Raw genomic sequence first — 13,631 nt, 5'->3', positions numbered from 1 at the left:
ATGCCTAATACAGATGATTTTCCTACACTACAATGTGTACATCTTAATCCTTACCAGTCCTGAAGCTAAGCTTCATTTCATAACCTTTCAGCTAATGGTGGATTTTGTATTTTTTAGTACATTTTCAATCACTTTCTTTGTCTACTCTTAAAGTTTAAGTGCATGATAAGCCCTACTCACAAGTTCCTTTATTCACTAGAAAGTGTGCACTTTCTCCTTTCCAAAAGAATGCTAATTTCCATCACAGCCATTTCATTTTTTATAAAGAATGTGAAGTGCTTGAGCTCATATTACAGTTTTAATAATCGGATTAATCTTGTCTTGAAACATTAGGTAAATAGATAGCTGATCATTACCTCTTTTTGTCAAACAAGGTGCTTTTGTTTAAAATAATTGTGCATTATATTTAAGTTAAGCTGCCTGCCCTTATTCATTTTTTTAATTTTTATTTTGTTTCCACCCCTAGTTGTACCTGTAAATATACTAATGCTGAATGTGTTTGGAAGGAGATTGTGTTTGGCATTATCCATGGCTTTGACTGGAGTATTTTTCTTACTGCTTAATATTTGTACAACAAGGTATAGTAAACTGCTAGTACATTCTAGCAACCTGTTTGTTTACATTTTGTTTTCCTTTGAAATACAGACTTAAAAACAGGAATAAAGGTTTTCATATTAAAGTTGTATTAAAATATTAAATTATTAAAGTCCCGGATTCTAAAGTAATTATGTGATTGCTTTACGTTATTGATAAATTACTAGGTAATTTTGGAATAAATTTAGAAATTTGCATTTACAGTACATCTAAACTAGCTGACGAACAGTACCTGTTCATTACTCAGTTTAAATGGTTTCCAACATAGTACTTAAAATTTGAGATATAAACTGAAGTACCTGGAGGAAACCCACGCAGATATGGGGAGAACATGCAAACTCTATGTAAGGAGGACCTGGGAAGTGAACCTGGGTCTCCTAACTGCAAGGCAGCAGCGCTACCCACCGCGCCACCGTGCATATATTGTAGTAATAGACATGTTTACATTTTGGCAATTTACTGAAAGAACAAAGTGAAATAAGGCTACAAACAGTAGCCTTAATAGATATTTTGTATGTAAAATAGAAAGTTACCTGTTCTTTACATGAATAAACTGTACTTAAAACTGAATTAGAAATCACATTGAAAGAAGAAATAATAGTGTTTGACATTTTAACAGTGAATCATGGAAACTTTACAATTCTGATTTACACATACAGTGATGTGAAAAACTATTTGCCCCCTTCCTGCTTTCTTATTCTTTTGCATGTTTGTCACACAAAATGTTTCTGATCATCAAACACATTTAACCATTAGTCAAATATAACACAAGTAAACACAAAATGCAGTTTTTAAATGATGGTTTTTATTATTTAAGGAGAAAAAAAATCCAAACCTACATGGCCCTGTGTGAAAAAGTAATTGCCCCCTTATTAAAAAATAAGCTAACTGTGGTGTATCACACCTGAGTTCAATTTCCGTAGCCACCCCCAGGCCTGATTACTGCCACACCTGTTTCAATCAAGAAATCACTTAAATAGGAGCTGCCTGACACAGAGAAGTAGACCAAAAGCACCTCAAAAGATAGACATCATGCCAAGATCCAAAGAAATTCAGGAACAAATAAGAACAGAAGTAATTGAGATCTATCAGTCTAGTAAAGGTTATAAAGCCATTTCTAAAGCTTTGGGACTCCAGCGAACCACAGTGAGAGCCATTATCCACAAATGGCAAAACATGGAACAGTGGTGAACCTTCCCAGGAGTGGCCGGCCAACCAAAATTACCCCAAGAGCGCAGAGACGACTCATCCGAGAGGTCACAAAGACCCCAGGACAACGCTCTAAAGAACTGCAGGCCTCACTTGCCTCAATTAAGGTCAGTGTTCACGACTCCACCATAAGAAAGAGACTGGGCAAAAATGGCCTGCATGGCAGATTTCCAAGACGCAAACCACTGTTAAGCAAAAAGAACATTAGGGCTTGTCTCAATTTTGCTAAGAAACATCTCAATGATTGCCAAGACTTTTGGGAAAATACCATGTGGACTGATGAGACAAAAGTTGAACTTTTTGGAAGGCAAATGTCCCGTTACATCTGGCGTAAAAGGAACACAGCATTTCAGAAAAAGAACATCATACCAACAGTAAAATATGGTGGTGGTAGTGTGATGGTCTGGGGTTGTTTTGCTGCTTCAGGACCTGGAAGGCTTGCTACGATAGATGGAACCATGAATTCTACTGTCTACCAAAAAATCCTGAAGGAGAATGTCCGGCCATCTGTTCGTCAACTCAAGCTGAAGCGATCTTGGGTGCTGCAACAGGACAATGACCCAAAACACACCAGCAAATCCACCTCTGAATGGCTGAAGAAAAACAAAATGAAGACTTTGGAGTGGTCTAGTCAAAGTCCTGACCTGAATCCAACTGAGATGCTATGGCATGACCTTAAAAAGGCGGTTCATTCTAGAAAACCCTCAAATAAAGCTGAATTACAACAATTCTGCAAAGATGAGTGGGCCAAAATTACTCCAGAGCGCTGTAAAAGACTCATTGCAAGTTATCGCAAACGCTTGATTGCAGTCATTGCTGCTAAGGGTGGCCCAACCAGTTATTAGGTTCAGGGGGCAATTACTTTTTCACACAGGGCCATGTAGGTTTGGATTTTTTTTCTCCCTAAATAATAAAAACCATCACTTAAAAACTGAATTTTGTGTTTACTTGTGTTATATTTGACTAATGGTTAAATGTGTTTGATGATCAGAAACATTTTGTGTGGCAAACATGCAAAAGAATAAGAAGGAAGGGGGCAAATCGTTTTTCACACCACTGTAAGTCCATGTCTTACCTTTGCCCTCATGCATTTGTCTTTGATTTAAATGCCCAAAGCAACAGAAATATAAGAATATTAGAAGTTTAACAACCAATAGGAGGCCATTCAGTTCATCCAGCCTACCCAATCTTATCCTTCTTTTTAAAAATTCTCAAAGCTTCCCCTTTAAGCACAGTTAGTCATATTGTAGCAGTTTGGAGACATTCTATGGTTCTGTTATGAAAATCTTAATGCTGCTGTTGAATGAGACAGGAGGTCAGCATAACAGGAAGAGATACTAGTAGGGTCTGAGTGTAACAGTAGCAGCCATGATGTATTTTTCATCCAAAGTAATCCTTCACAGTCCTCCTTAGTCAGCCCTGATGAAGGCCTAATTTCCTTTTCACACCATTCATGTGAACATCAGCCTGTGGCCCTGAAAATCATTGCTTGAAGGTGTTTACAGACTTCAGTCTTAAATGTTACAAATATCTGGTAATGCATGTAGTGCAGTGCTTCCTAGTAAACTAGATTTTTAAATTACATTAGGTGTACAAATAAACAGATCCCTGAATCTACTCATCCTTAGCAGTGTCCGGCAACGCTGGCTACAGGAGAAACAGATCAGGCGGGGCTTAGTATCTTCTGTTCTGGAAGTCTGGTCCTATATGGTGGTAATAGTTTAGGTGAAGAAGACATTGACAGGGGTCTGAAGTCTTTTGAAGTGAATAAGTAAGGAGATGGAATTAAGTGAATGTGGGGACGAGTACTGGTTAATATTTATTGAATTGCTTAAAATTGCCTCAGTGACTTTTAGTTTACACAGTTTTTGAAGACTTGAGGTAAAGGATAGGAATATTGGCTCTTCACATTTAGTTCTGCCTCTCATTGGTATTTATTTTTTCCATCTAGCTAAATGCTGCAGATGATGGATTATGTTTGTCAACCTTGCTCCTCAAGGGATCACTTTGTTTAAAAAAAAAAAAAAAATGTGAATTTATAGCCACAATTTTATCTTGGGATGGCCATCAACAGTAGCCAGTATTCTGAGTTGGATTCTTCATACCCACCAAATTTTAGAAACTTTGTCTAGTTGTTTTGCATGATGTGGTAACAAACTTTTATTTACATAGATAATTACATTTATATACATGATCACTTTTCCTGTTTTTCAGTGCAGGATTTACTGCATTGCTTTTTATTCTCCGTTCCCTGGTGTCTGCTAATTTTAACACTGTTTACATATATACTGCAGAGGTGAGTACCCCATATTGCATCTGTAATGTTATCCTGAATGTTAAGTATATAATTAACTTTTACTTGCTATTGCTTTCCTAAATAGTTAACTATGGGATATTTTAGATTTTTACCAAGAAGTCAAAACTGTGGTGAATTTAACCTTAGGATGTGTTTCAGGTTATCCTAGCATGTTTTAATATTCAATACAACATTTTAATGTAATAACTCTAGGTGGTAGGTATTCATTCAGCATAACTTGAGCTCCCTGCAGTAGTCTGTAGATCACGAAAAGCTGCATCATGGTATGAAGTAGTAAATTCATGAATTTGTAGAACTGTAAGGTGTGCTTGCAGAAAAACTTTTATCTCCACAAATATAACAAAAACATGGCCCTTCATGATGGTTTTCCTTAGATCAGCAGTTATGCAAGTAAATAAACAAATGGAGATTGACAGTACAATTTTTCAGGAGATTTTTGGATGATATTAACATTTTGTTCTTTGAGTTTTGGTTCAGATCTCGACACTGACTACTTAGTGTAATGTTGACATCACAGATTTCCCATTATGCCAAGTAATGACTACTCTGTAGTGCTGTTAACTGCAGACATTTGTATTCTTCTTTTTAGGTCTATCCAACTTCAATCCGTTCTGTAGGAATGGGGTCCTGCACTGCATGCAGTCGTTTAGGTGGGATGATAGCACCCTTCATAGCACAGGCAAGTGGTGTATGACTCCTCTTCTGACAAAATAAGCTCCAATTAAGATCAAAAGTGGCAACGTTTGTAACCAGCTCTTAGTAAAAGTAGTCTTAGTGTTTTTCAACAAGCAGTAATTTGGATAACGTGTTATATAATGTATTACTCCAATGTCTAAAAGAAAATATGTGCATCTGGGGTTCAGCGACATGCATCCATGTCCATTTCCATCATAACAGGTCACATCTCCCCACAACCCTAGAACAGATTATGACAGCAATAAAAGCTGAAGACAGCACATTTTATAGGCAAATTTCCTAAGGAAACACATTAATAACATGAATTCTGCGATACTGTTACAGAGTAGTTTTAAATGAGACCTCTACTTCATGAACAGAGTAATTCAGGTGCAATTTCCATTAATTTTACCTGATAAATAACACCATTTTCTGTGATGTTTTGCAGGTTCTAATATCTAAGTCTGTAATAACAGCTTTGTGTCCATTTGCCATTGCTTGTCTTGCCTGTTCGGCCGCTGCCTTATTTTTACCCATTGAGACCAAAAACCGTGCTCTTCAGGTATGCAGAACCTTTAAAAAAACTCTGACTGAAATTTTGTGAGAAACATAGCAATATAAAGATGATGCTAGAATCCATTTACTTCACTTCTCACCTTATGAAATTTCAGGTTGCAAGTGTATGTGTAAACCAGATGTCATTTAACATTGCATAATTGAAAACTGTAACTTTCTATTTATAGCCAGAGATGACATTAACAGCTCCACAACACCACAGCTCCAATATGTGTACAATAGTAAACCTTACTTATAGCTGAAGTGTGGGTAACAGGAAATCTAAGGAAGCTAATACTTTGAATGGAAAGTACAGAAGATTATCTGCTTTCATCTGTATATTAAAGAAATACAGCAAAGACTGGAGTAAAGAATAAGTTGAGATAGTTTCCCATGGCCCCTGTGTGGTGTATATGTGTGTGGAACACGTGGCCAGCTTAGAAAGGTTTACAGATATGGACTCATTAATACTTTATGCAGAACTGGCTCGTGACTGGGTAGTTTGATTCTCTTTCTTGCAGCCCACTATATAGAAATTAATTTCTGATTTCTGCCCTGAATAAGTTTTCTCTTTTAGTTTGTTTTTTTTCCCCTGTGTAACGAAAAAAAAACATAGATTTTTCCCTTTTTATGTATATTGGAGTAGAATTCAATCTTTCGAGAATCCAGGCAGTAACTATGTATTAAGTGAATAAGGTAGATGGATTTAGACATTTTCAGTCTGTCTGTCTTAGTAATTTTGTTCTGTTTTTTTCTTTTCCAGCAAACATCCTGACCTGGTGCCTTTTAATAAAAATCAGAATTACCGTATACTCCGTTTGTTTGTTTTTTATCCATTTTTATTGACTATGCAGATTTTAATTTTCAGGAATTTGAATAAATTTGAATTTGAAGTGTCTCAAAACCAGATGATATGGACAACTGGAGGATTAGTTGTGTTTTTATTACAAAAAGTGTAAATGTTGATTTTTGTTAACTTCTGAACAAATAAAATGCAAAATCTTGTTCATGTTATTCTGTATAGAAATAAAATATTTATTTGGCAGCTAGCCTGTATATATAGTTGAATATCACATTTATTTAGGTTATGTAGTTTTAGTAGTGCAGTGCAAAAACATGCATATTATTTTTAGGGTGTAATTCAGTATTTTCAGTCCATTTTACAGTACATCTTTAACAGTATGGTGGAGTAATTGGTGTGGGGCTGTATCAATGTCCTGACACTGCTTGGTAATAAATATGACACTTTTATGAGCATCATCACATACCTCTGACATACCTTTTTCCACCTATCCATTTTCAGTAGAAAATTTGTGTAAATATTCTCTATGTTAAATAAAAATGTTGAATTTAATATATAAAACTAAAAGTCTGTGTATATGTCTGATATAAAATTTACACTGAGGGCAACCCACACGAAAGAGACCAAGAGGTCACTTTAAGCCAGAAGTACCTGGGGTCTCAAACTCTAACTAGTTCTCTTTACAGTACTGTTAAGAAAAAAATGACATTATACATTAGCAGTATGCTCACAAATGTTAAAAATGAACACGTCTGAAATGATGTGAAGCCTGTATTCTTTATAAATCTATAATAGTAGTCAGACTCAATTATTCCTAAATCTACTCTGTATATTTAAAACAAGAGGAACTGAACAAGCTTAAATCTGGATGAATAAACAACATAAAATTCACCAATTCACTTAGTCAAGTTCTGGGTCTCGGGATGCCTATCCTGACAACATCCTGGATTCGGTGCCAGTGCATCACAGGGCACACCCTACACTTGTTCTTAGCCAATGCACTTGACACACACATTTTGGGGGCCTTACCCATATAAGTCATTGGGACTTGAAAAATTTTGTAAAGAGAAGGGCCAGTCCTAGAAATGCTAAGGTGTTGAGAGGGGCTACCTAACATTCATGTTATGCACTGAGGAGATTGGGGAAAATCCCCCAGTGACACCCAAATGGGTGGCTTACCCATATAACTCTAAGGGGAAACAAATAACTAAAGAGAGAGCAATGAACCCACACAGACATGGGGATAACAAGCACACTCTACATGGACACAACTGTGCCTGGGATTTGAACCTGAGGTGCTGGGTCTGTAAGGCAATAACATTACTGTACTGTAAGCAAACATCACTTTAATAGCATCTTAAAAGTATTTAAATATCATTAATTTGTAAATAATGTAACTGAAACTGTTGGCCCAATTCTAATAAACAAAATGTAGTTCTTTATAAGAATATATATAATATTTTAATATATAAAAATCCTTTCCTTAAAGTCAGTTAAAAGTAGAAAATGTGTTTTCTGCTCATTTAAGATAGAATGTACATTTTATGACAAAGTAGAAGGAATTTTACAAAAGAAAAATAATGTGTAGGTAAAATCCAATAAAATGTTATCCCTTTGTGAAACAGCCAATACAGTTTACAGATTATGACACTTGTGGAGCCGACCTGGACACAGACAGGCAGACATGTTGTTTTTCAACCACCACACGTTTATTTACAACAATTATAAATGGTCACTCAGACCTAGTTTCGTGCACAATACCCCAAACACACAGTCCTGGCCACAAATGCCTCTTCTTCGGGCCGCCTCCACGCCTCTCTCGTGCCTTGTCCTGCTTCCACCCGACTCCAGCTCTGAATGAAGGGAGACGGCCCCTTTTATACATGACCCGGATGAGCTCCAGGTGCTTCCGACACTCCCCCGTTGTTCTCCCGGCAGCTCACCGGGTATCCTCCTTATTCTTCCCCCCAGCACTTCCTAGTGTGGTGGAAGTGCTGAGGTAACAGGTCCACAAGGCATTGGGGCGCCTCCTGGCGGTGACCACGGGCCCCTACAGGGTGAGGCTTCCATGCCCTCAACCCGTGGCCCCCAGAGCAACCAGGAAGGCGGCCCCCACGTGATCTAGGGTGGGCGCAGACCCACATCCGGTTCCTCACGGCGTTCCGGCCGGGTTGTTGCCCCTGGCATCCCTGACAGTGCCCCACAGCCAGCAAAGACCACTCAGGAAGAGCGACACGTCCCGCAAGGGCAGCACACCCCTGAAGTGGGTCCTACTCCAGGACAGCCGGGGTCCGGTCATGTTCTCCAAACAGGAATAGGGGCAGAGACGCGGCCTGAGCACCAGCCCTTGGTGCCCTCCTGTGCCTCACAAAGGTTGCGCTCCCCCCTTTTACCGGCACCCCTGGGCCCCCTCGTTCGGCACCCCCTCCGAGGCCTCCACGCCCCTTTGTTCTGAGCCACTCGCTCCCTTGCAACCTCCTCCAGCCGTGGTGGCACCCGCACACCAGCAGAGAGATCCCTCAACAGGCGGTCCGACATCTGAGGACAGGTCCCCAATGAAGGGGGTCCTACTGCTCGTCTGGGGTTCATCCCTGCAATAGAGAAAAACGCAGGGGCAGAACCGCTGCCTGGGCACCCTTCGTGTGCCACGCACTGGCAGCGTTCCCCTTCCATTCGCACCCTCTCCGCGGGTTCCATGTCCCTCCTGGTGGTGGCACCGCCTGCACTCTCTCCACCAGCCATGCCGTCCCGGGCGCCTCCAGCAACGCCACGCTCGGCGAAGCCCGCTGCACTCTTTCCATGCACGCTGCCCGCCCGAGGCAGGGGAAAACGACCCTCCTGCTGACCCCTGGCGGTCCGTGGGGTTCCTTTACCCCACGGGGCTGTGTGCACGCAGCACCCGCGGCACGTGGGTGGGATCCCCTGCTGCGCCGGGCTGTCCACAACGAGATTTCTTAATTCAGGTCTCTGCCTTGGAATAGGCAGAGCATCCTGCCGACTACGCCAGATGTGGAGCCGACCCGGACACAGACAGGCGGACATGTTGTTTTTCAACCACCACACGTTTATTTACAGCTATTTACAATAATATTAAATGGTCACTCAGACCCAGTTCGTGCACAATACCCCAAACACACAGTCCTGGCCACAAATGCCTCTTCTTCGGGCTGCCTTCACGCCTCTCTCGTGCCTCGTCCTGCTTTCACCCGACTCCAGCTCTGAATGAAGGGAGACGGCCCCTTTTATACATGACCCGGATGAGCTCCAGGTGCTTCCGACACTCCCCCGTTGGCCACGCCCCAGCGTGGCGGAAGTGCCAGCTATTCTCCCGGCAGCTCACCAGGTATCCTCCTTATTCTTCCCCCCAGCACTTCCTGGTGTGGCGGAAGTGCTGAGGTAACAGGTCCCTAAGGCATTGGGGCGCCTCCTGGCGATGACCACGGGCCCCTACGGGGTGAGGCTTCCATGCCCTCAACCCGTGGCCTCCAGAGCAACCAGGAAGGTGGTCCCCACGTGATCCAGGGTGGGCGCAGACCTACATCCGGTCCCTTACGGCGTCCCGGCCAGGTCTTTGCCCCTGGCATCCCTGACACACTAAAATCTTTAGTATATAATGAAAGAATACCGCTAATTAATACTTTGAAAGTATTTTTATTTTTAGAAATTTTGTGATGGAAAAATTGTAGTTCCTGGGATCGCTGGATGTGTTTTTTGTGTGCCCCCTGGTACTCCACTTAGGGCTAGAGTTTGCCTCTAAATATGGCTAATATGTGCCTGTGACTGGGCCCAACCAAAATCCCATGTTGTGTCTGATGCTGGCAGGATAGTCACTGGCCTCCTTGACCTTGAATTAGAGCGAGTTAATATGAAAATGGCTGCTTCTGAATGCAGCATGCATTGCCATATCTCTGCCTTTGAGGACATAGCAATTTGTTGAAAGTTGATTCTTTGCTTTATTCATAAATTCTAAATTATAACCAAATGTTTTATTCACACCATTACTGGAAAACTAAAGAATGAAAAAGATGGGAATAGTTCATCATATGCTGCCACAAAGTCATGTTTTTATTCACAAAAATTACTTAAATAACAATACAATTTCAAATGAGTCTATCTGCTATAACATTGAAAAAAATGAATCAACATCAAAAACATGTAGAGATGCATCTTAATTTGATGTGTTTTGCATAATATGAAAAAGATTCTTATTTAGAAGATCTAAAAAGTGAAAAGGGGAAATACATCCATAAACAAGTCTGATTCTTCCCACAGTTACTGAAATACATTAATTGACTGCAGAGGACTAATCTTCCTTGAGTCAACATTATTGGTAAACACACAAATGAAAAAAATAAATACATTAGTACAAATGAAGGAATCTGCAGCGTGTATATCGTATCAATTGTACACATAGCAGTGTGCAGCTCCATATGAGCAGGTGATGAGTCTTCTTGTTCTCAGTTGTGCTCCACTGGCGCAGATGAAATTCTAGAGAGAATTGGGGAAACATGTAATCAATAAGGATAAAGACCATGAAAGTAAGAGTACCTGCCAAAAATATAATTCATGCCTCCATTTAAAAATGCAGACATGAATTGTTTCCTTCCTACTTGTACTTAATTCCAGTCATATATGCATGCATAGTACAGGATACTCAAATGTCATTTTACAAAACAGCAAATTAAAATTTATTTTTACTGCCAGAATTAATGTAGGGCGGCACGGTGGCGCAGTGGTAGTGCTGCTGCCTCGCAGTTAGGAGACTTGGGTTCGCTTCCCGGGTCCTCCCTGCATGGAGTTTGCATGTTCTCCCCGTGTCTGCGTGGGTTTCCTCCGGGCGCTCCGGTTTCTTCCCACAGTCCAAAGACATGCAAGTTAGGTGGATTGGCGATTCTAAATTTGCCCTAGTGTGTGCTTGGTGTGTGGGGTGTGTTTGTGTGTGTCCTGTGGTGGGTTGGCACCCTGCCCAGGATTGGTTCCTGCCTTGTGCCCTGTGTTGGCTGGGATTGGCTCCAGCAGACCCCCATGACCCTGTGTTCGGATTCAGCGGGTTGGAAAATGGATGGATGGATGAAATTAATGTGAATACCCCTACTGTTTTAGGAGTATGATAATTTCAAAGAATTTAATACTTCCAAATTTTTCTTAAATAGTGGTCATTTATGTTCTTTTCGCTCATTTCACTGCAGTTATCACAGTCGCCCTCATTTTGTAAGCCAGTTGCTATGATGTCATGTGAACAGTGTAATGTTTAACATCATGGCGGCCAGTTATTTAAGATTGAGCGAGTTTTGAAATATTGGGGCATTTTGCCCATGTTATGCTGATCTCAGGTTTTTAGTGTTTAGTCTGCATATGCAGTAAGTTTCTTTTAGACTGGATCACGCAATGCTACCTGAAGAAATAATCATTACAAATAACACAATATTGTCTAGTTTGTTTCACATCATTGCACTTAAAAGCTATAAAAATGAAACAAACACTCAATATTTCATAAAAACAAATCATTAGTATTAGTCTATTGACAAAATAAAATCAATCACAATACCTATGTCTAGTGATCTTTCCAATTCGAGATTTCAAACTGGTTGATACTACATTTGCTGTGATTTATGTCCAAACATAAAAAAAACTACTGTAGGATTTTGTTACTGAGTTTCGTTTGCATTTAATTTTATCCCTGTTTGAGGCAGAATACAGTATCTACACATGATTGACACTTTTGCGAAAAAAGATACCACGTGATATTACAAAGAATATTTACAGAAATATTAACAAAATAAATAGCATTAATTTCTTGGCCTGGCCTGGCCTATACACTATGCAGAGGGTATCAGTTATGAGTGTGTGTGTGCTTCAGGGAGTCCGCCAGGGCCTGTGAGCAAACCCACTTCTTACAGGCTCTGATGAATGTAGGATGAACTGGCAGTTCAGCATCATTTCCCTTAGCAACAATGGCAACACATTAAAGGCTGGGTGGCCTTGCAATAGCTATTTGATCGCTCCCAACCAGACATCTTCTGCTGCCTGCTACTTTTAGTCATTCCATCTCAACATCCCTGACAGCAGCACTACTGTCTCTAGTGGTTTACCATTGCTGCTGTGATCTAGCTCATAACTTCCATTATACAGGTTACTGCACTGTTTGGCTGGTCACTTTGTCCACATCTCGCCACTATTCTTGCTCTGCCTGCTAATTGTGCATCCTCCATCAAAACACACTAAAAAACTTTGCTCCTAATCAGTTGAATTTATTCAGACTGTTCGAAACTTCTACCCCTTTGGGTGTCCAAAAGCAGACAGGAATGCCACCTGATTTTGACATATTGCTTGTCTCACTTGCTATCTTATATTTGTACTGCCTGCAGCAAAGTCCTGCAATCTGCCAACTCTTGAACTTTTCATTTTGCACTTGTTTCTGCCTCCATTGGTTTTAAATGTATCTGCATTTTTTGTCTTTGGCAAAAGAGTCAAAGAAATCTGAAATGGCAACAATGTAATAGAGCAGGAAAATTGCTAGCCGGTATCTTATCCTCCAGTCAGAAGACACAACATTGCATAGGGTCTCATCGTCCAGCTGATCAGACTGGCTATGGCATCAGGCTTCATGGGTAACTGCCCAGTGTGTTAGCTGTCAGGGCGCAGCACAGGTCATTTGGAATAGTTTTGTATCAAAGTTAGAACAACTTAATTTTTCTTTATGAGACGCATGTTGATTAAGTTAATGTAAACAAAATTCATGTAAATTAATATTTACTTCATATTATTGTGTTTTTTTAAACAAGAAAAATGAAACAGTTTCTTTTAAAACACATACCTGCCAGTGTCAATGACCGTTGTTAGGGTTACCGATCTATAGAAAAGGTAAACAGTAAAAATATTCATTTAATACAAATGTATAACGCCATCACATAATATCTGAATAGCACAAAATAAAATCACCTTGTATGGGATTCTTGTTGCTTTCCTGAGAAACCAGAGCTGCATTGAAAAAAAGGAAAACTAAATTAGTCAAAAACTGCCAAGTATATCAGGCAAATGGATAAGGCTGATTAAGAATAGGTACACAGAATGTTCTGGAAAAGACACAGCATTTGATAAATTACACGAGAGGAAAAACATTACTTGTCACCTGAGACACTCTTATATTTAACAAATAGTTTAAACCATTGTTTCCCAACCTCGGTCCTTTGGTCCCAGTGTTGCTGCAGGTTTTTGTTCCAACCAGCTTCTGTTTTTAATTGGACTCCTGGGCTAATTAAGTGATGTTATTTCTCAAGTTCTGTGTTTTGGAAACAATATAGAAATTAGAAAACTAAGTTTGGTAAATAAATATATTCAATTCTATATAAATAAAAATGTAAATGTTCGTTTGTTCAAAATCTTAAATCTCCGAAAGTTCTTCACCGATTGCTTTGAAATTTTGACACAATGTTACATTCGAATACGTGCGTGTTTATATATACCTACTATTATATA

General features: G+C 39.9%; 2 protein-coding genes across 6 annotated transcripts in view; one reads left to right on the top strand and one right to left on the bottom strand.

Moving 5' to 3' along the window:
• Positions 1 to 6,406, top strand: part of svopl (SVOP-like) — a 54,105-nt gene extending 47,699 nt beyond the window's left edge. For all 5 annotated transcript variants that reach the window (XM_039760814.1, XM_039760815.1, XM_039760816.1 and 2 more), the window contains 5 exons: positions 467 to 578; positions 4,018 to 4,099; positions 4,710 to 4,799; positions 5,244 to 5,357; positions 6,114 to 6,406. In XM_039760814.1, coding sequence (XP_039616748.1) covers positions 467 to 578; positions 4,018 to 4,099; positions 4,710 to 4,799; positions 5,244 to 5,357; positions 6,114 to 6,125 — 410 coding nt within the window. In that variant the 3' untranslated portion in view covers positions 6,126 to 6,406. The remainder of the gene's footprint in view (positions 1 to 466; positions 579 to 4,017; positions 4,100 to 4,709; positions 4,800 to 5,243; positions 5,358 to 6,113) is intronic.
• A 3,797-nt stretch (positions 6,407 to 10,203) lies between these two features.
• LOC120533813 (collagen alpha-1(XII) chain-like) overlaps positions 10,204 to 13,631 on the bottom strand; it is a 57,176-nt gene continuing 53,748 nt past the window's right edge. Inside the window, exons 16-18 of the mRNA XM_039760813.1 lie at positions 13,095 to 13,133; positions 12,970 to 13,005; positions 10,204 to 10,640 (exon numbers count right to left, since the gene is read on the bottom strand). Coding sequence (XP_039616747.1) covers positions 10,610 to 10,640; positions 12,970 to 13,005; positions 13,095 to 13,133 — 106 coding nt within the window. The 3' untranslated portion in view covers positions 10,204 to 10,609. The remainder of the gene's footprint in view (positions 10,641 to 12,969; positions 13,006 to 13,094; positions 13,134 to 13,631) is intronic.

This window comes from Polypterus senegalus, chromosome 8 (assembly GCF_016835505.1).
Source record: "Polypterus senegalus isolate Bchr_013 chromosome 8, ASM1683550v1, whole genome shotgun sequence".
NCBI lineage: Eukaryota > Metazoa > Chordata > Cladistia > Polypteriformes > Polypteridae > Polypterus > Polypterus senegalus.
The sequence above is the reverse complement of the archived record's forward strand: the minus strand, read 5'-3'. Positions and strand labels throughout refer to the sequence as shown.